This window comes from Pangasianodon hypophthalmus, chromosome 11 (genome assembly GCF_027358585.1).
Source record: "Pangasianodon hypophthalmus isolate fPanHyp1 chromosome 11, fPanHyp1.pri, whole genome shotgun sequence".
In the NCBI taxonomy this organism is placed as follows: domain Eukaryota; kingdom Metazoa; phylum Chordata; class Actinopteri; order Siluriformes; family Pangasiidae; genus Pangasianodon; species Pangasianodon hypophthalmus.
Window position 1 is genome coordinate 17,136,290 of NC_069720.1, and position 22,187 is coordinate 17,158,476.

The window sequence follows — 22,187 nt, forward strand, 5'->3', positions numbered from 1 at the left end:
CCCCTCATTAAATAAGCTAGCTAGTAAGGCTGATGATGTAGCTAGCTAAGACAGACATTAACTCTTTATGTGGACTATGTAAAATCACAGTGACAAAAATAATACAAAACCATCAAGAACATAAACATTTGCCTCAGATTTCTTGTAAATGACTAAAATTAGACTTTGTACGATTAACATTAGACTGCAGTTACACTTAGCATCGACCACAAACCAATCTCCAATGGGTCCCACCATAGTGAAAAATGTCAACATCATGTCAACTAGTGTAGCTATCAGGAAATTTCAACTTCTGAAGTCATGAAGACCAGAAGAATCAGACATTCATACAAAGCCTTTTTGTAGAGATGGTAAACACAACCGTTTTGAAACTGACCAGACAGTCGAGTTGGGCCATGGGGCTCTTGCTGCCCGGCTGGCTGATGTCCCACACTTTGACACAGCCTTTGCCGCCAGTGTAGACGTGGCGTGTGGAGGTGCTGATGGTGACGGCACACACCACCTCTCCATGGCTGAGTGTGTGGATCTGGCGGGCGTGGCGAGGGATGCCCGGGCCCAGGAGAGCATCAGGAGGGAAGGGTACAGGCTGCATCTGTCCATCTGCACTCACATGGAACGAGTACGCACTGAGAGAAAACAGACAAAATCAATAAATCCATTCAGGATAATCAGATAGGGAGTTATTTGAGAATAATACAAGAGCTGGAAGACTCACGGCTTTCCTGAGGCTGCAGGCTGGAGGCTAGCAGGTAGGCCAGGGACCCTCATGTGCGGGTGAGGAGACTCATAACCCACCTAACGGATACAAGGACATTGTCTGGTAAGTAAATGCGCTACATCAACAGATTTGCAATGTACTCCATTTTAAAACATTTTGACACTTACCTGAGGAAAACCTGACATTAACTGCAAATTAATGTGTTTAAATACAAGTGTTTCCAGACATAATAATTTAAATTTTAATTTTTTTTTTTTTAAAGAAAACATGATTCACATGTGATTTGATATTGCCATGAAATGGATCTTGCTAGTTTCTTCATTTCAAGCCTTGACATAGATTGTCCCAGCCTAGAAATTTGCCTCTTTTCCTTAAAAGCAACTCACAAGAGGCGGTCAGAGGGGTGCAAAGCTTGCCAATATTTGCATTGCAATTCACCCCACAGGCAGCAGAGAGATATTCAGAATGATCGTGCATGATAGTAAACCTGCATGCACACCCAGTTAAAATCACCATTAAATCACCATTATCACAATGGAGATAGCATAAATGTACAGAATGATAATTAAATAAGGAGAAATATCAAATGTATGTTTCAGCAAGGACCTAAATCCATGTGTTTACTGAAACTGGAAAGTTTCCTGGTCCTACTGACACTAAAAAAAGATTCAGACAATCCTAATCAGTTGTAAAGTATATGTTGTGGGCTAGAAGAACCCAATTAAAGTGGCCATGAAATAGCCTTGTTCCAAATATATCTACGCTATCCAATAAAGTAAGTTGCAACTAAAAAGTCCCCCCTCTATAATGCAGTAAAAGAGCATAAATCATCTGAAAACAGATCCAGCATTATTTTTAAAATGGTGCCAAAATGCTGTCTCACCACAGGGGAGCGTCCATATCCAGCAGCGGCGGCGGCAGCAGCAGCTACAGCGGCAGAGCCGTTCATCTGTGGTGAGACGAGGTGGAGTCCAGCGCCATATGCTGCAGCTGCCCCAGCAAGCTCGCCGTTCACACCTGGAGGAGGCAGACCGAAAGCACCTGGAGGATACACACCCTGTACCGCCAGTGGGTTCCTCACACTCAGAGCTGAGTAACAGGAGACAGAGCAGCCCAAGTTTTCATTGAGAACCATTTATCTAAACCATTTATCTTCTTATATATAGTGAGCATGCTTTTAAGTGGCATGATCTGGTGCTGTTTCAGGATGAAGGTTGATTAGGCACTAGAGCCACACCCACAGATATTCAGAGTAGGTCTAAGTGCTTCAAACACGCTATAATACTTAATATTTCAATTCCAGATCAAGTTTTAAAATGACAAGGTAAAAACTGAGACTGAGGCATCCATTACAATGAGATGCTTTTTAACACAAAAAAGTTTGCACAAAAGCATATTTGTTACACATGACTATACAAAATAGCCACTAGAGTGATGCAAGCTGGACTAACCAACAGACTTCAACCCACAAGCAATAATCACTGCACTGAAGATCACTACTGCCCTCTGCTGGCCCACTCGTCCACTGCTCCACTAATGAAGACATCTCTCAGACACATGCATTTCACTCCCTATACCACTACACTACAGCGATTTGGGACTTACCCAGAGGGTCCACACTTGTTTTGCGGAATTGGGGTGGGCCGCTAGGGCCGGGGGTGGAGGAATCTTGAGACATAGGCGTGCCTGGTTTCAGCCCTGGGGTGCTAGACTTCTCCCTCTAAGAAGATTGACAGAGAATTATAAGGTGGTGTGTGCATTGCAAGTGTGTATATATGCAAACAGAGCGTGTGTTCGTACTGGGGGAGGATCTTTGCTGCGAGAGGGCGAGGCGCTGCTGGAGGAGGAGGTCAGTGAGGTGGGGCTGGCCTGAGGCAGAGGCTCCTTCCTGGAGGGGGGCAGCTTGTCCAGACCATTCTCTCTGGAGGAGTATGAGTGCACGCTGCGCGGAGACGAAGGGTCCTACAAAGAAAAAAAAAAAAACACAAATAAAATAATCGCACACGCCTTTACATTAGCCTCTCGACTCCACACAATTGCTGAAAACAAATAAACTCTCTAACCTCATCCACTACCAAGTTGTCATCACTTTTGTCAGCGTCACTACCCTGGGGGATGGAGGAAAGGTCTTCAGTTGTGTTCATTCACAATTTGAAAACATAAACAGCTTATAACTTTTCACAAGGGCCATAAAAAAAAACAACAAAAAAAACAATTTTTATGTGTGTGGCACATTCAACAATATAAAAATTCAAGTGAAGAGACTCTCTCTCACGTAGTCTGTGAATTCCTTCTCATCTGATTTCCTTTTCTTTCCATTACTAAGGTAGTCTGATGGCCGGCCTTTGTCTCCATTTGATAAAGAGCTCTGAAAGACAGAAAGACAGAAGAGGCAAAATCAAATCAGCTCCATAAGTTCTGCACCCAAGGGCAATAAAGCAGCTTAATGCATGGCTGCCTGCTGTATGGGATCCAGCGTGAGAGAGCAATGCAGGCGGAGGCACCAAACGAAGGTTTTTTTCCACTGGACAGTGAAGTAAAACCACAAATCTATGAGCCACATTTTGTTGTTGCAAGTGCTAAGTGTTGCCACTGCCATTGCCTAAGTACCAGTGTTGAATTTGTTTGGCCAGAGTACCAATATGGAAATAGTGCACATGCAATCATCACAGAATTGTGAAAAATACACTAGAGAGCCAGAATCTCTGTTTGTACAGTACAACAATCTTCAGTAATAGTGTCTGATATCAAGTACAATAGAAAACCTAAAAGTTCTGTTTGGTGGGTGGATTAAGTGTCTGCATAAAACCAAATGCAGAGTAAAAAGTAAATCATACCTTCGAGCTCTTAAGTTGTTGCTAGAGGTGTGTGGGAAATTATGCCACTGGCCCAAAACCTACATAAACCCCCTTCTACTTTCACAAATACAGAAGCATGACTAGGGTATGGACAGAGCTGGACTCACGCTGTACCATATTTTCTGTGTCAAAGCAACACGAGAGCACAGAGAGGATGAAGATACAGTGACTGGATGCTCTAGGGTGAGTGGAAGAAAGATTTTTAAAAAAAAAAAAAAAAGAAAGGAAAAAAACCTGAGACAGGAGATGAAGGAAAAATAAAGTGAAGGAAAGATGAAAGAAGAGGAGAGACCACAGTAGTAGGAGCACAAAGACAGGAAGAGAAAATGAACGAGAGGGTAAAATAAAAGAAGAAACGGTGAAGTGATACTCACTGGTCCCGCCTCACGGTCTGGATTAGTCAGGGTAGATACACGTCCCCACAAAAAATCAAAACAGATAAAGTTACTATCTACCCACTAACGTTTAATAAACACATCAGTCAGATTAGGATTAAACAGAATGTGAGGGAAGAAATGTAGCTATGGTTATGGTTCTTACCTCGGTGGTGCTCAGCAGCAGCCACCGCTGCTGCTACAGCCTCCAGATGTGCTCTTTCATCCTTGGCAGCCAGCTGCGCCCCAAGTGCCCCTGAGAGAGCCAGCAGGCCCGAACTGCCCCCCAGAGCCAATCCCGGGTGGGGCAGCCCTGATGGGTGAGGGGCCATGGGCAGAGCCTGAGCGGCATGCTGGGAAAGGTGCTGAGCTTGCAGCTGTTGCTGGAGATACAGACAGAGAAAGGAGAGAAAGAGAGAGACAGACCGGAGAGTGAAGGATCAAAGTGAGTTGAGAGGCGGTGCAGCAGAGGGAGTGTGTCCATTGTGAGAAGACACCGAGGCCAGGAGGGCAGGGGCAGCCTCACAACTGGCATAGCACTACATACCAAACACACACACACATGCAAGGCAAATGGGAAGCAAAATCTTAACATAACTGAATGATAGGCTGAGAAATTAAAATGTCAAAACAAAAGAAAAACTAGTAAAACGTCTGTGTGTTTTCATCTCATTATGGATTGTGTGCTTCAAATCCTGTATAACCAAACATGATTCTGGTTTGATGTATTTCCTGGCATTTGTATTATAACTGTATAAAACAGGGATCTTTAGAATAAAAAAAAATTGAGCATCCATGGCTCCTCAGGAGTGCGGCTGTACAAAGCTCATTTTACCATGAGCCGGAAATGCTCTATGACGCTTGTAATTCACACTAGGCATGACTCACAAGCATCATGTAGGGCAGAGTGGAGCTTCATTTCTGTGCTTCCTCACAGTTGCTGAACAAGCAAAGGTCTGTATTGAATGTCAGATTATTAGAAACCTGCATTACCACTGTATGGTCAAATAAAGCTGATTAGCCCAGTGAGATTTTCACTCCTAGCTATGGTTACTGCTGCTGTAGTAAATAAAGCCCATGTGTTAGTTTGATTATGGGTCCTGACTGCACAATACAGCATTAATATTGTATTTTTTTACAAAATTACAATTTTTACATTAATACTGTATTTTCTACCTAGATCTCACTTGGTGTGCCACATGCAGTAAACACCTCCAGTATATGAGGTTACACTGATTTACAAACGAGCACACAGCAAGCAGAGCCTTTCTTGAGTAAAACAAGCTTAAGCTTTCATTGCAAGATCACAACCACAGCAAGAGCCATCTGTACCTGGGAGTGCACGAGAGAATATAATTGTCCCTGCACTCTGTGAGGGATCACAGCATCTCTAGCCAATCAGGAGTGATTGTTAGATCACATATACAGAATGTGGCAGGTAGTGCTCTCCGATAAATATGTTGAACTGCACTATGATGTTGAGTAAGTTCAAAACCATACAGTGGCATTCATGTGTCTCTCCATGAAAATCTATACAGCATGACATGATCTGGCAACAACTACATTTTAAAAAATTGGGTTTCAAAAAAAATATTGCCCATTTTATACTGGAGTGCAACTTGTCGTCCAGAAAAATACGGTATTCATTCACGTAAGACTAAGCACCATAGCACTGTGCTGCCTTCATGTGCTACCATCAATTATAATCAATGACATTTCAACTTATTACTTACAATCCCCTCCGAAAGTATTGGAATGGCAAGGCCAATTCTTTTGTTTTTGCAATACACTGAAGATCATTTGGGTTTGAGATCATTTGAAATATTCAACTGCATATCCCTTGCTTGCAATAACTTCATCAAGCCAGCAACCCACTGACATTACCAAACTATTGCATTCTTCTTTTGTGATGCTTTTCCAGGCCTTTACTGCAGCTTCTTTTACTTGTAGTTCGTTTTGGGAGGTTATTCCCTTCAGTCTCCTCTTCAGGAGCTGAAATGCATGCTCAACTGATTTAAGGACTGGTGATTGACTTGGCCAGTCTAAAACCTTCTAAAATTTTTCCCCCAATGAAGACCACTGTTGTGTTGTTTGGGTCATTGTCTTGCTGCATGATGAAGTTCCTCCCAATTATACTGGATGCATTTCTCTGTAAATTGGCAGACAAGAGGATTCTGTAGACTTCGGAGTTCATTCTGCTGCTACCATCATGCAGCTGCAGCTACATCATCAATAAAGATTAGTGAGCCTGTTTCAGAAACAGCCATGCAAGCCCATGCCATGACACTACCTCCACTGGGCTTGACCAATGAGCTTGTGTGTTTTGGATCATGAGCAGATCCTTTTTTTCTCCACACATTGGTCTTTCCATCACTTTGGTAGAGGTTAAACTTGGTTCCAGAACTTTTGTGGATCATCTCTGTATTTCTTTGTGAATTCCAAAATGGCCTTCTGATTCTTACTGCTGATGAGCGTTTTGCATCTTTTGGTATGCCCTCTATATTTCTGCTCTTGAAGTCTTCTTTGAACAGTGGACTGTGATAACTTCACCCCTGCCCTGTGGAGGTCGTTGGTGATGTCACTGACTGTTTTGGGGTTTTTCTTCACAGCTCTCACAATGCTTCCGTCATTAACTTCTGTTTTCCTTGTTCGATGTCTGGCTGTTAGTATACCTGTGTTTTTTTTCTTTTTTTTTTTTTTAAGAACATTCCAAATTGTTGTACTGGCTATTCCCAATGCTTGTGCAGTGGCTCTGATTGATGATCTTTTCTCAGCTTCAACATGGCTTGCTTTTCTCCCATAGACAGCTCTCAGTCCTTCATGCTGGTCTATCCTTTTTTAACAACAAATGCAGTATTCACAGGCAAAATCCAGGGCTCAGACAAAGAGTAAACATTCAGAGCTATTAGAAGTTTAAACAATCAGTTTAACTGAAACTATTAGGGCACACCTGGACAACAAGAAACACCTGTCAGTCACTTGGTCCAATATTTTTTGATCACTTAAAAAATGGGTGGGTTCAAACAAAAAGTGCCCCCCCCCCCCCCCCCCCCCCCCCCCAAAAAAAAAAAAAAAAAACACAAATAGGGCCAGGAAATGAAAACTGAAATTCTGATCCATCATCTCATTCATGTTTTGACCTCAAATCCAAATGTTTTCAGTGTATAGCAAAAACAAAAGAATTGGCCTTGCCATTCCAATACTTTCAGAGGGGAATATATTTCAGAATGTAATGGAGGTTAGTTTCAGGGACTGATAGTAGTTAATAGTTTAATCCTCTAAATACTACTTGCTTTTGGCAGTCGTTGATTAGACCATAGACTGAGTCACAAATGAGTCCATTGAAAGTCAAGCCTTTACTGCCCCTGGTGTAAAATCAGCTGGGAATGGGGTGGGAAGAGTGACCTCCTGTGTGGATCACAGCATCTCCAGCCAATCATCAGCGACTCTTAGCTGACAATATATAGAATATATAGAACATGGCAGTTAGTGCTCTCCTACAAGCATGTTGAAGCACACTATGATGTCAGTTCAAAACTATATAGCGGCTTTTTGTGTCTCTCAGACTGATATCTGTTGAGTACATATTTAGCAATGGCTAAATTTAGAAAATATGGTATTAAAAATTCTTCTGGTACATTTTATACTTGAGCGCAACTTGTAGTCCAGAAAGCATGGCAATCATTCACATAAGGCTAAGCTTAAAAACAAGGTGCGGCATTCATGTGCTATCGTAATTATCGTCAATACACAAGTTTCTAACTTATTACTTATTTCATAATCTCCAAAACGGGCCAGGTTAGCTAATGATACAATGTTAGTGGTGCACATGAATGCAAAGATTTTGCATTTATGATTTCACATGTGGGACACAGACCATCAGAGGATCATATGAAGACAGCAAAACACTAACCCAATAGAATCCTGCTGCTTAGCACCACAATCCATATCAGATACTTAATCTAATCAAGCAACACAAAAACACAAACAAAAATGCAAAAAAGTGGATGAGAAGATGGAAGTACACACTGTGGGAGGCAGAGGGGGGAGTCCACGTACCCCTATCGACGCATTCAACTCCCCCATAGTCACCTGTTTGGCGCGTTCCATGGCCTGGACCACCTGCTGCTGGTGCTGGGGACACAACACAAGAAACAAACAGCAATCAAACAAACATCAGCATACAACAGATAACTATGCATTAATGTGAGAGTCAACTGAGACTGTGTGTGGAAGATGTTTGATAAGGGGAGGGGCTGAGTTCAGAGACATTTTGGCATCCATCAAAAATGCACTGCAAATGTGCTGTTGTTGGGGTGTGTCTGGGTTGAGGTTCGTGTTTTTTCCCCTGCATTTAACCACAAATCATGGATACATGGGTCTATGAAGCATAGCTATAGATCTAATAATACTGTTGATATTGAGGCTAATATTTAAAAATGATTATGTTCAGAAAATAAATATGTCTGAGGGGGTCAGTGGAATTTATTTTAGAGTTACAGAGGTCTCTGGCTGCAAATAGTTTGAGGACCCCTGTCCTATCAGTTGATCAGCTGTTTCATCAAAAGTTCAACTAAGGAACTTTTTGAACAGATATCACAGCATTATTTTCACACATTGCCATTGTATCGGCGCATGCTGTCCATCAATGCATTGTTCTCAATGTAATCAATGGCAAAATGTGTGTTTGATGGATGCCAATGTGCCCTAATGAAATCAGCCAATCAGAGAAGAGACATGCAGCTGCATCATCAGGAACAATAATATAGCAAAAAGACTACAAAAATAAGTGAGAGAGAATGAACACAAAAGAGATGGCATACATGAAGGAGTCAGAAGAAAAGATTTCACAAAATGAGTGTGTTTCAAAGAGGAGGAGTATGACTCAGTGGTGTGTGTGCGCGCGTGTGTCTTACCTCCTGTGAGAGAAATGGGATGAGCTGCGCACAGATCACATTCAACCGCTTAGCAATCTCCGTCTGGAGAGAGAGACAGAGACAAAAATAATGAGTGAGTGCATGGGAGAGAGAAAAAAAAGGAGAGAACGAGTAAGGGTGAGGGACATCCAGAAAACGATAATGAGAGTGAGACAAAGAGAAACAGAATGAATGCGATTGTGTGAAGAAGAATGAGTGAAGAAACAAGTGTGAGAGACAGGGTGTTAGAGTGTTAATACACGAGAAAGACAGATAGTGTGCCTCTTCCTCTGTGTACACACACACCTAGTAAATATTTCAGGTCTGCACATCTGGTTAAGGCTAATTGCTGCACAGCAAGCATGGGAGGTGTGTAAAATATTCATGCCCAGCATCTGCTGTCCCTCTTCCAGCACAGAGAGCCGACCTCCTCCCTGAGAGCCTTGTTGTGCTCCAGCTCAGTGTAGCTAGCATCCATAGAGAAGACACTGATGTCAAAGCTCACCACCTCAAAGCCCCTTTTTACACTGACAAGCTGCTTATGTAGTGGATCACCTCATTTCAAAACTGCAAAAAAAAAAATTGGTTTTACAGCCACCAAAATCGGTTCCATTCTAAAACCAAAATGCTGCTTGTCTGGAAGCAGGAACCAGTGGCTTGTTACCATGACAACATGCTCATCAAGTTGGTTATGCTAATTACATTGAAATAGGACCATGCATGAGATTTGAAGATTATTGTTGAAAATAAAATGCTACTGGCTCCCATTTTGGCCATGCTCTGTAGGTGGAAGGGATGACATACTCACTCTCCCCCTGTCAATCACTGTTATACTAGCCAATCGTAGGCATCTGTGAGGTCATGTATGTGGAAGAGGGTAGATAGCACTTTCCTCATGTGTAACGCTGCTCTGTGCACAGCATGAGCAGCAGTTCGAAAAGATGCAGTGGCTTCACGTTTCTCAGAAGAAGAACTGCTTGTCATGTGATAATGGCGAGCTACTGTATATTGTAAATTTACAATTTTGTATGAAAAAAAACTGGGCTGCACTAATCCAGAAAAGATGCAACAGTTATACCACTGATTACACTGAACTTGGAGTTACATTACTATTGCCAATACTTGGGGAAAAAAAGAAATCCTATGAGCAGATAGGCATAGAATAAAGAGCTTAAAGCAATTAAAATGTCTGTTAGAGCAGGGAGTCAGTGATGAAATGGTGGATTCCAGACACTGTGGAATCGACTCCAAAGCTTTAGGGTCAGGTTTTGATTCCTAAAGATTCAATTTCACACAAGTGTGAGAGCAGATATTTCTGTTTCGCCAGCTGACAAATGCCTTCTCTCAGTTCACACCCCAATTTTGGTCTGTGACTGTTGGCTGTGTGCTGTATAGAGACGCTGAAGGATTTGACATTGGAGGGTAAAATATATTTTAAAAGCCAGAGGTAAAACACTCCAGGGTTATGTTTACACAGTGTATTAGGAAACTCCTACATCTGATTATGAAAAGGTTTGGTTCTCCAAAGCAGCACCAGCTCCAGGTCCGTGGAAAACACACATCAGTGGCACTTTACCACAGCCAGAGCAGATGTGCTGGAGACCTACAGGTTCTGTGTGTATGTGCACAGGCTTTGTTGTTTATCAGCAGACTAAACAAGTGCTCCACTTGTTCATCTCTGTGCCTCAATCCATCCATCCTTCATCACCCTGCTTCTCATTTCCCACAGGACACAATCAGTGCTTGTTAGAAAATGGCAACTACCAAAAGGAGGGGAAGAAGGGAGGGGCTGAATGCCAGAAGAGAGGAGGAGAGAGAAAGAGACAGAGAGAGAGAGCGCTAGCTGGAGGAAGAGTAGAAAGTTTTGATGCTTTTATTAGCAGAGGGATTTCATGATGCACTTGGGCGAGCAGAGCGAATGAGCAAGGGAGCGAGGAGAGGACAAGAAAAACGTGCGTGCACGTGTGTGTGTGTGAGAATGTGGGGGAGAGAGAGAGAGAGAGAGAGAGAGAGAGAGAGAGAGAGAGAGAGAAGACACTGGGAGAGCAGTGACCTGATTTAAAGTGAAAATCAGTAGGGGGGCAATAATAAAAGTCTAGCAAGGTCAGAAAATGCAGATGAACAGCCAGAGCATCTTACACACACACACACACACACACACACACACACACACACACACACACTCTGCATACGTGTGCATGTCCTGCAGAAACACAGTACACAGATGGTCCAAAACAGATGTAAACAGATTTTAACCAAATGCAAGGTTATAAAAAGTGTGTGTGTGTGTGTGTGTGTGTGTGTGTGTGTGTGTGTGTGTGGGGGGGGGGGGGGGGAATCTAATTGCATTTTCATCAAACACAACAGATATTACTAACTAGGTGCCAACAAACAGCTTTTATCTTTCTTTCAAAATGTGGCACTACCTTTGTGTCACCCAAAAAAAAAAACCAAAAAAAAAAAAAACCTCTTCAACATGGAAAAAGAGGCAAAATAAAACATTCAGTATAAAAATATATTGTCCAATCCACTACTTTACTCAGGGAATGGAGTTGGTGAGCGCTTTAGAAATACTAAAAGATACCCACAAAAGGCGCAACAGGAGAGTGTTCACCCTATTGCCAGGATATCACAAGCCCGAATGCCACAGCCATCCATGGCCTGGAGTCAAGGGAGCAAAATTGGCCATGCTCTCCAGGTGGGAGGAATGGCATACACTCTCTCCGCTGTCAATCACAGTGACACCAATTGTGGGCGGCTGTGAACTCATATGTGGAAGAGGGCGGATAGCTCTTTCCTCTGAGTGTATTGTGCTGCCCTGTGACGTTGCATGAGGAGCAGTTTGGAAAGATGCAGGTGGCTGGCTTCACAAGTCTCAGAGGAAGAACATATTCGTTTTTACCCTCCAGCAGAGTGGGTAGCTATTGTATGATAGGAAAGAGTTGGGTGGTGGGGGCAATTGGCAGATGACCAAATTGAGAAAAAAATGGAGGGGAAAAAAGCCACAACATCCTAGAAAATGTTTTGTGAGATCATTTAATCACAATATCTACATCAGCCATCCCTATTCAAAAGGCAAGAAATATTAGAAAAGCTACAAAACTTAACAGAACCACTGCACAAACACGCAAAAGGCATAATCTGCTCAATAATACATTGACACAATCTTCCTCTTCTGAATGTAGTCAATCATCCAGGACAATGCTCCAAGGTTAGCATTGTGCAAAGACTCATCATTTGATTCAGACGTTATTGTGGAGTGATACCCAAGCGAGTGGGATTTGTGCTATGCCTGATGTTTATTTCTGTCCATTTTTATAGCCAGCAGTGTGTAACGTTGTAACATAACATTGTAACAGTAACCACATACACAAGTCTGAGATACCGAACAACTCCATATGGATTGAGACAAGTGTGTGATGACTTGTGAAGCTAAACTGGTAGCCTTGCTGTTCCAGTACAAAACGGAAGAAGCAAACCAACATGGTAACTTTCATTTTTGCCCAAAATATTTCCTCAGTTAAAGCAGTAATTAAGCTCATTATCCACATGAGAGACTAAGCAACAGCTTCTACTAACAACCCAATCTTTAGAATACAGACTTCCAGAAATTAAGTCACAGTAAATAAAATCATGCAGTCAAACTCACCTGTTTATGCATCTCAATGTTCAGGCCATAGGACATTTCATAGTACTGAAAAGAAAAAAGAAACCTATTTAATTAATTAATTTTACACTTAACTTACTGGAGTAAGATTTGACATGACAAGAAACATGATTGACAGGCAAGTAGACACACCTATTTGTCCTGATTGGTTGATTATTGGTTGTCATTTTTTTTCTTCTCCTGTTCATGGAGTTTTCTACTTTGAGCAGATTATTTTATTGACAGCTGCCAGAATGGAAAAATGAATGACCCAAACTTTAAGAGGTGCAAACGGGCTCTGACTGTGAATCAGGACACTAACGGACAGGAATGGGGTGTGTGTGTGTGTGTGTGTGTGTGTGTGTGTGTGTTGGAGAGGAGATCAGACGTGTGCAGAATTAGCATCAGTTTGGTCAGGTGGCTGTTAGACACACAGAGCTGGCATGGGCCAGGAGGGAAGTGTGTTTGTATAAGACAGTGAGAGGGAAAAAATGAGCTCAGGCAATAAAAGAAGCAGTGTGACAGCTGTCTGTCATACGCCCCTGCCTCGCCAAAATCCCACACTGTTGCTAGGCAACACCACGTCTCCAAAAATTACGAGCCAAAAAACAACAACAAAAAAAAAGACAGAGAGCGAGAGAGAGAGAGAGAGAGAGAAGGAAAGAAATGCTGGAGTTCACACACAGATCTGTTTGGACTGGGTTACCATGAACTGTGTGTGTTTACAATTATTCTCAAGCAATCTGATGCAAAGTGCCAAGCTGTATATAGCTTGTGTGCGCGCGTGTGCATGTATGTGTTTTTGTGTGTATATTTCTGGGCATCAATATGTGGGTTGTTTTTTTTTTGTATGTGGTTTGTGTGTGTCTTTGTATGTTTTGTGTGCATGTTTGTGTCATATACACACAGTATACACTCCCTGGTCACTTTAATAGAACACCTGTACACCAGCACATTTATGCAGTTCTCTTATCGGCCAATCATGTGGCAGCAGCACAACGCAAAAAATCATGCAGATACAGGTCAAGAGCGTCAGTTAATGTTCACATCAAACATCAGAATGGGGAAAGTGTGAACTCTGTGACTTTAACTGTGGCATGGTGGATGGTACCAGATGGGCTAGTTTGAGTATTTCAGAAACTGCTGATCTCCTGGAATTTCCACACACACAACAGTTGAGATTACACAGAATGGTGGGAAAAACAAAAACCATCCTGTGTGCTGAAACACCTTGTTGATGAGATAGATCATAGGAGAATGACCTGACTGGTCTGAGCTGACAGGAAGTCTATAGGAACTCAAATAATCACTCTTTACAACCGTGGTGAATAGAAAAGCATCTCAGCATGCACAAAACATCAAACCTTGAGGTGGATGGGCTACAACAGCAGAAGACAACATCAGGTTCCACTCCTGTCAGCCCAGAACGAGCATCTGAGGCTATCATGGACACAGACTCACCCAAACTGGACAGTGTACTGTGTGTTTATGTGTATGTTTGTGTGTGTATATCTTTGTGTGTCTGGGCTGTGTATGTTTATATACATGTGTTTTGTATGTGTTTATCTTTTTGTGTGAATGTGTTTGTGTGTCTGTACTTGGAGCTTTTTTTTGTCTATATCTGTACTATGTGTGATTTTGTGTGTGTACGTGTCTGCGTCTGTGTGTCTTACCATCACATAGTGTCTCTGAATTTCCGTCTTCTCTGTGGCCAGTTTCTCACACTCGAGCTTTAGGCTGTAGATTAACACACAGATATGAGTTAGTTCCATTTACATTCTCATATGTTACAGTCACACATACAGCACAGACATACAAAGATACACACGTTAGTAAGCTAGCTCAAATCTGTCACATGTAAACAAAAGTAAGATTCATCAGGTGATTCCCGCTTCATCAAGCTCATTATTTAACAGTAACCATCAAATCTGTCAAAAGAAACCATAACAATCATGACTGTATTCATCACATATATTAGCCAGTTAGCTGCCTGGCTAACTTAGTGCTCTTTTAATGTAAATAAGCTCCGCTCATGTGTAGTGCCTCAATCAGTTTTTTTTTTGTTTAAACTAGTGAGGAATATATATATATATATATATATATATATATATATATATATATATATATATATATATATAATATATATAAATATAAAAATTACACACACACACACACACACTTTTAGAGGGATTTTACAGCCTCAGGGCTTGGTGAAGGGCACCTCATACACCAGACCAGGCCGTGTGTGTGTGTGTGTGTGTGCATGCTGTATAAGGTGCCCTTCATCAACAAGCCCCAAGGCTGCAAAGAAAAAAAAAAAACCCTAAAAACAAGCAAAGTCATTCTGTCAGTGAGTGTGACGAGCTAGATGACCCCAAAACCTCAGTGTGCAGCAATATCTACACTAGGTGACAGCCCATCAATGTCCTATAAGCCACACACAGAGAGAGACACACACACAGAAACAGAGACACACACACACACACACACACACACACACACACACACACACACACACACACACACAGCAGTATTTCAGTAGCTCACTGACTCGACTGAGAGCAGTAGATTTATGTGTGCTGAGTGCAAGGGCCTGGGAAAATTAGAATATGATTAATACTGCGACATTAGCACGCAGCAACAGGTAATAACGGCACATCCGCTCCCCTTCTGCAGGGGTGCGCGACTGCCGATAATTGACTCATTTATCACCACCGGTGAGGAGGGGGAGGAGGAGGAGGAGGGGGGAGGGTTTGCAGAAGGGAGGAGGGGGATTAAATTCATTCCCCTGATAGATTTTATTACTGTGGAATTGCCTCACTGCAGAAGTCACAGCCATCGCAGGATTTCCGAGAACTGACAAATCTATCGGTGCACATTTGCACACACTGGGTGCTGTTATTTAAAACTGTTCCCTGTGCAGTGTCAGAGACTTCAGAAATTCACAAAACATCCCAGCTCTAGCCTATACAGTAGGGCTGGGCAATATGTCAGTCAGATCGATACTGTAATCAATGATATCATCATATTTTTAAATTAAATAAACGTAATCACAATTGCCTGGAAGCAGCTGACTCAAACTGCTCAAATTTTTCCAGATTTTGAATTTTTTTCTGCTTTTGTGTTATTTTTGTAAACATGAGATAAAGCAACAAAGTTTTTTTTTTCTTTAAAATGCAACACTACTTTATTGCTGGCAGCTTACAAGCAAACCTATAAATCCTGATGCATATCATGTATTGTAAAAAAAATGCATAGCGTGCATATCGCTTACCCTTACTATGCACACACCATGCTAGGGGTGGCCGATATAATATTATTATGTATATATAGTATTATAAATACTGACAGAACCTATGCAGCATATTACTAAGGGATTAGCAGGGGAAAATATAGAAACTACCTTTTGACCAATCAGAATTGTAAACTCAACATCTCTGTTATAAATTACTGATAATTGCCATTTTTATAGCAAAAAAATTGAGCTAAGAACTGTTTTAAAAAGATAACTTTTGGAATCACTTTTAAAAATGCTTTTCACTGCTTTGGAGGTGTTTATGTATAGGGTTATGCCAAACACAAAACCTAAGACGGTGATACACATCCTGTATCATGGACTATATTCACCCCATGCCAGAGTTTCAGAGGACACTAAAGTGCTTTGTCAAATCTCTTACACAGGGTGTGCTACCAGTATAAGGTATAGGTCAGTGCTGGTGCAGGTTGCTTCATGTGAAATGAAAAAGGTCAAATATGCTATAGGGTAGAAGCAGCAGCACGATCAGCACAGCTAGATGATAATCTGAAACCAGATGGACAAACAGAGACTGATGAGCATTGGCAGTGTGAGTCATAACGAGCCCTGGGGGGAAAAACATGCCTGCATTCTTGCACGGCTCGGCCGCGTCACGTTACATTGGTGCATTTGTCACTGTGGGTTTGGGAGAAAAAAAAAAAAAAGTGTGCACTTCCACGTCCATGTGATTATGTGACTAGGAGAGCGTGAAAAAGGGGAGGAGAGTGAGAGAGGGGAAGAATGGGGGGGTAAAGAGAGAGAGACAGAGACACACACACACAGCATTTCAAGAAGGAATGATTGCATAAAATAATTAGCCTGGAGGCACAGCAGAGAGATTCCACGTGAGCGAGAGAGAGAGAACAGCATTTGCAATCTCTCCCTCACACTGACAGCAGATAAGCTGATCGCTGGAACAAATCTGTGAGCTGCCAGCACCACGACAGTTCTGTCAGCAGAGCACAGTTATCCAACACACACACACACACACAAAAACCCAAACACACAGTAAAATGAAAGGGGGGGATTCATTAACAACACCTGAATTAAACCATTTAAGGAAATTATGGAGCAATGCCAAATCACGATTTTACCAAACACAAATAGCCAATTAGTCAGGCAATTCTGTTAATCTGTTACCCAACACAATTACATATTTACACTTCTGATAGTGAATCATTATTCATACATTCACTTTGTACTCTGTGAGTCACTTTATGGGTTAACACCAATTTACACACAGGCTTTTGACTATTTAGAGCTGCAACTTCATAGAACTTTTTGTCTTTTTAATGCTGTCCTCAGCTCTTCAGAGTCATTACAGCTGGCCCCGCCCCCTCCAGCTCCCTGGAGTCATTACAGCTGGCCCCGCCCCCTTCAGCGTTCTGGAGTCACATGCTGCGGTCAACTAAAGCTCTTAACTTGGATTTTCCAACCTCCAACTAGAAAAATACTAAGAAAATTCCCTTCAAACTTGGAGTTCCTTCCTGAAAAGTCAGGAAGGTCTCCTCAACCCAAGTTCAACACATGACATCATATCAACATGGCTGCTCACAGCATCAACAGTAAACAGTGTAGAACTTCTTTGTTTTTAGAAGTATATACTGCATACTTTTAAAGCTATATTGTATAGACTAGCTTTAGATCATTAACTATACAGACATATTAGCTTGGTAAGTTTAGAAAACTGACTGTACAATTCACTGTTTTTTGGAAGTAAATACATCACTCATATCACTAATGTTAGCTGGCTAGATGAAGATGAAAATGGAGGTGTCCATGTTTTTTCCACACTTGGTAGCTCGAAGGCACAGAAGTTGAAAATGAAAATGGAGGTGTCCGAGTTCAGACTTGCCACTTCTCAGTTAAGTCAAACGAAGCAATACAGCTAGCCCCACCCCCTTCAGCTCTCTGGATCTATACACCTGACCCCTCCCCCTTCAGTTTGGTTTATGTCCCTTAAATAATGAAGCATTTCAGTCAAGATCTTCAAGTTATTCTATGTTTTGGGAGCATGACCAGGGATTTTCCTGACAGCCATTGAAATGATTTGATCAGTATGGGAGATTTAGAAGATTATTATTGAAATAATCAGTGAAATCAAGGAAAAAAAAAATTCGTGTGAAATCGCTGATGCTGATATTAACACAAACTTTGTGCAGCCACACACTCAGAATATGCAGGTAAAACCTGAATTTAAAAAATGTGCATATTATCTTGCATGTAATCGTTTCCTGATGACGTGACACTGTGGAGATGTTGAAAGATTTACCGTTGGACAGTAAAATAGCTCACAGCTGAAATGGATCCAAGCAATTTCTAAAAATATTTAGAGTCACGTTTCTCAGGGTGGAGTCTGTAATGGATCGTCTTCTCTGGACCTTTTAAAACAAAATGTCACATCTAGACGTCAATAAATTAACAGAGTTTGATGTTTTGTCTCACACAGTGATATGATCAAATTATTGTTGCATGGATTTATTCACAAAAACACTATTGAGGCATAGGTGTATATATAATGTAAGGCTTTTTTATGTAAGGCACCTGTCATTATTATGACTAAAGCAATCATCCTGCGGGATCACTCCTTTTGGTTTATTTTTTTCTTCTTCTAACAATGTAGGTGATGAAAACTACAGCATCTTTCAAAGCTAGTAATTGCCAGAGTTTTTAAAATGCTGGTGTGGCTTTAACTGCTGGTTAAAATGGAGGCCTTTTAATGAGACATGCTTAATTCAGACGAGCAAATGAAAACAAACAAATGCTTTCAACAAACTGTTTTTTTTAAATAATTTTTTACCTAATCATCATTTTTGCCCCCAGCATGTTTCAAATCAAAGTTACACCCATGTGCATAAGGAATTCCCACATCAGACCACATCTGATAGCTGAGATCTTAAACCAGTGAGCCCACACAGCAATCGGGGGGGGAGGGGAGGAAGGGGAAAAAAAAAAAAAAAAAGAAAAAAAAAAAAAAAAAAAACACGCTACAGATTTCTGGTTACGGATCCATGATTCATAAAATGACGATTTCATCATGGCATTTACACACAATTACGTTTGACAGGAAAATAACTCCATATAAAACAGTGTGAGTGATCAGACTAATCAGACGCTTCACTTTAACCACTTCACTTTGTCCTTCCTGCCACGCTGTGACCCAGCACAAAAATGCTGACAGCCTCATTAGACTTTATAACCTCTCTCAGGACAATTATTCCACCCTCTCTCGCTCATTCACACACACAAAAAATCAGATGAAACTGAATGCCTGTTATTTTCTGAAATGAAATGCTCACATGCATACACACAGAGCTCCACCCATACCTGTCCTGAGGGCAAGAACCCAACAACCCAAAACAGGTCTGACAACACACCAGTGTATATCCGTTAATAACGTGCGCAGACACACACGCACAGCTGACTCAACTCTCTCCAGCAGATTAAAGGACATTTCCACAAAACCACCGCTAACACGTTCAAAATGCACACACAAACACACACACACACTCTCTCTCTCTCCCCCTGGGGAGTGACTGGCCCACACAGACGCGTTCCATGTGCTGCACAAACCTCAACCACAAACCAAATCATAAAGACAGATGCACACTGCACGTACATAAACTGTGCCAGAGCCTATGGGAGCACGTGGCCAGGAAGTCCTGTTCCGTGTCGGGTCTGGAGTCTTTTGCAAGCCAAAAATGCAACATGCTGGAATGATTTTATAGCTTGTGTGTGTGTGTGTGTGTGTGTGTGTGTGTGTGTGAGTTAAAGGATGGCACAAATGAGGATCATTACAATAATGAGAGCCTCCTGTCTGCAGTCTGTCCCTCCCTGCTGATTAAAAGGCTTCATACAAACACACAAAAAAACATGTGCACAGGGAGGCATGCGACATCACTCAGCCTTGTTGGGGTTTCAGAATTGGAGTTCATGTTACACCTGTGCGAGTCACAGAAGGCGCGTTTCCCCCCGAGGTTACAGATCCTTCTGAGGAACTAATGGGTTCAGGAACTTTCCTCAGTGACAGGTTTCTGGTTTGGACTTAAACTGCACAACAGGAACCATGACCATTATATAAAAAAGGAAATGATGCAAAGTGTGCAATGAGTGTGGCAAAAGCACACCACCATACAAACATGGAGGAAGACAATGATGAAAGTTGTGAATGTGGTGGCTTTTATTTTTTTATTCAAGCTGTGCATGTACAACATGAATTTTCACACTTCAAGCCTTTTTGTCATTTACCACAAAGGTTAAGACCCTCCTACAATGATTCTGACTTGCCCAAAATCATGATCCTGCCACATCACCTGATATGAAACAAGCATCGATAACCTCATATTAGCTAAAAACACACTTTTGGCAGATAGCTGAGGGTGAAGATAGGAGAGAGTCAAGCTTAGTTTTGAACAAAGAAGAAGCTCTGCTATAAGCACGTCTACCCAATAATTCCTTGTCCACAGAAAAGCATGTACTCTGGAGCAGGAAAAAAACAGTATAGTCCAGGAACTAAAATCAAAGCCCCATCCACTCCAGCAGTTATTTTTGTTTGTATCTGAATGTGATACTTCCTAATGAATTTAGCTGGTTCTCTTTCTTGTTATATAAAGCACAGCAACCCTGACCAGGGCTTAAGACGTTGCTGAAAAATGAATGTACAAGGCAAAGCCCAATTTACACCAGACACTGTGCTCGTGCTTTACTTCCAATACATTCCTATGTTAATCAACCTCGCCTTTCTTGGGGACGATATTACCCCAAAAATGGGTTCATAGTCCATTGTGGTCGATGTTCTCTGATCCTATCCACTAACAATTTTGTAATTGTGTGCGTAATACGTACTAAAATAATGCAGATGATGTGTTGAACATGGAACACAACTTATAAACAAAGGGCAAAATTGCACATGTGATATTTTACATGACTTGAGAAGCTCAGTTACCGTGAGGATACTAGCACTGGATCAATATCAGGAATCTACCAATATTCACAGCTCTGATATTATTACTGTACTGAAAGTGGGATTGGTACATCTCTAGTTCTTGGGTTCCTGATAAGGTTCCTGCAGTGAAAACAGAATCAGGAGCTGTTGTCTTATACAGCCCTCACATAACATACGGCACACAACCAACCACCAGTGCACATGCGCCATGTTGCCCCACACACACACACACACACACACACACACACACACACACACACACACACACACACACACACACACACACACCTTCTTTCAGTTCAGCTCACCAAATCAGTTCATCTGTCTTTTTCCTGTCCTCTAATCCAGCAATCAACCTCTAACAACAGAGCTAAAATTAAAGTCTGAGCCATGCTATGTATAGCTAAGCTCTGTCTGTGCCTGTGTGCGAGTGCATGTGTGGGACATGTTTTACCTAGAACACAATGAACACCCCAGGAGGCATCGATTACAAGACAGTTAGAGCAGGCTGGCACCGGAGCAGGAAAAGAATGAAAAGTCAAAAGCAGGCCGACAGTAATCTGGTACTCTGACCTAAAAGGGGATTTTGGGAACTGTGCCATGATGCATTGCACGCAACCTTTCAAGATGCCTTGCTAGGAAACAGCACAGAAATGTCTGTGCATAATTCTTTTTTTGTTTTTTTTTTAAGAACAAGGCGAGTTATCAACACACCCAATAAACAAATTGCTGCTGACCATCAAATCCACCATCACGCCATCCATCCTAACCTTCCTCTCAAGATGTGCAGTGGTCACAGTTGAGGTGGGCTATATAATATATTTATCATCATAATTCACAAATTACACAATGTATAGGTTTGCTAGGAAACTTCCAGCGATACATTAGTATTGAGTTATAAAAACAAAAGTTATAAATAATACACTTGTTTATTATAATTAATTACGATGTACATTTTTAGCTGGTGATTCTAAGGCTATCAACATTTGCTGCTAAATCATTTCAACCATTGTATTAAGGGATGTCTCACTCTGGCTGAATGAGCTGATATTTTCTGCAGACAGACAGCGAGTGTGTGTACGCACGCTAGCTGGTTGACACATGGAGCAGACGTGAAGCCGACACCAGTGGCGGTGGAAGATATCCACAAACCCAGCAATCATCAGGATGGCTGGACAGCTATTTGGACAGAGAACATTTGGGTTTATTTGTTCTCAATGCTGGCGAAAAACAAGACCTGGCAATCGGGGTTTGGAGAAAGGATGAATTCTCCCATTCTGGCTTGCAGACCTGAAGCAGCGATCGTGTGAACGTATGCCAAGTGAGAGCTGGCACAGAGCTGGGAGGAGTTGACAGAGCGGGGTGAGAGGGGACGCCAGCAATGTCCCAGAGATCTCAGCCAGTCATGCCTGCCCTGGCCACATTCCTGAGATTC

At 41.8% G+C, this 22,187-nt stretch overlaps 1 protein-coding gene across 3 annotated transcripts in view; it reads right to left on the minus strand.

Annotated features, from left to right (window-relative positions):
- tle2a (TLE family member 2, transcriptional corepressor a) overlaps positions 1-22,187 on the minus strand; it is a 36,286-nt gene that overhangs the window by 3,797 nt on the left and 10,302 nt on the right. Inside the window, exons 3-15 of one of the 3 annotated variants that reach the window (XM_053237922.1) lie at positions 14,186-14,249; positions 12,516-12,560; positions 8,867-8,929; positions 8,043-8,084; positions 4,117-4,333; positions 3,951-3,967; positions 2,994-3,086; positions 2,782-2,826; positions 2,519-2,680; positions 2,324-2,438; positions 1,602-1,807; positions 716-795; positions 377-626 (exon numbers count right to left, since the gene is read on the minus strand). In XM_053237922.1, the coding sequence (XP_053093897.1) occupies positions 377-626; positions 716-795; positions 1,602-1,807; positions 2,324-2,438; positions 2,519-2,680; positions 2,782-2,826; positions 2,994-3,086; positions 3,951-3,967; positions 4,117-4,333; positions 8,043-8,084; positions 8,867-8,929; positions 12,516-12,560; positions 14,186-14,249 (1,399 nt within the window). Of the gene's footprint in view, positions 1-376; positions 627-715; positions 796-1,601; positions 1,808-2,323; positions 2,439-2,518; positions 2,681-2,781; positions 2,827-2,993; positions 3,087-3,950; positions 3,968-4,116; positions 4,334-7,979; positions 8,085-8,866; positions 8,930-12,515; positions 12,561-14,185; positions 14,250-22,187 lie in introns of all 3 variants that reach the window. The other 2 variants (XM_053237921.1, XM_026919325.3) reach the window with 2 other exon arrangements.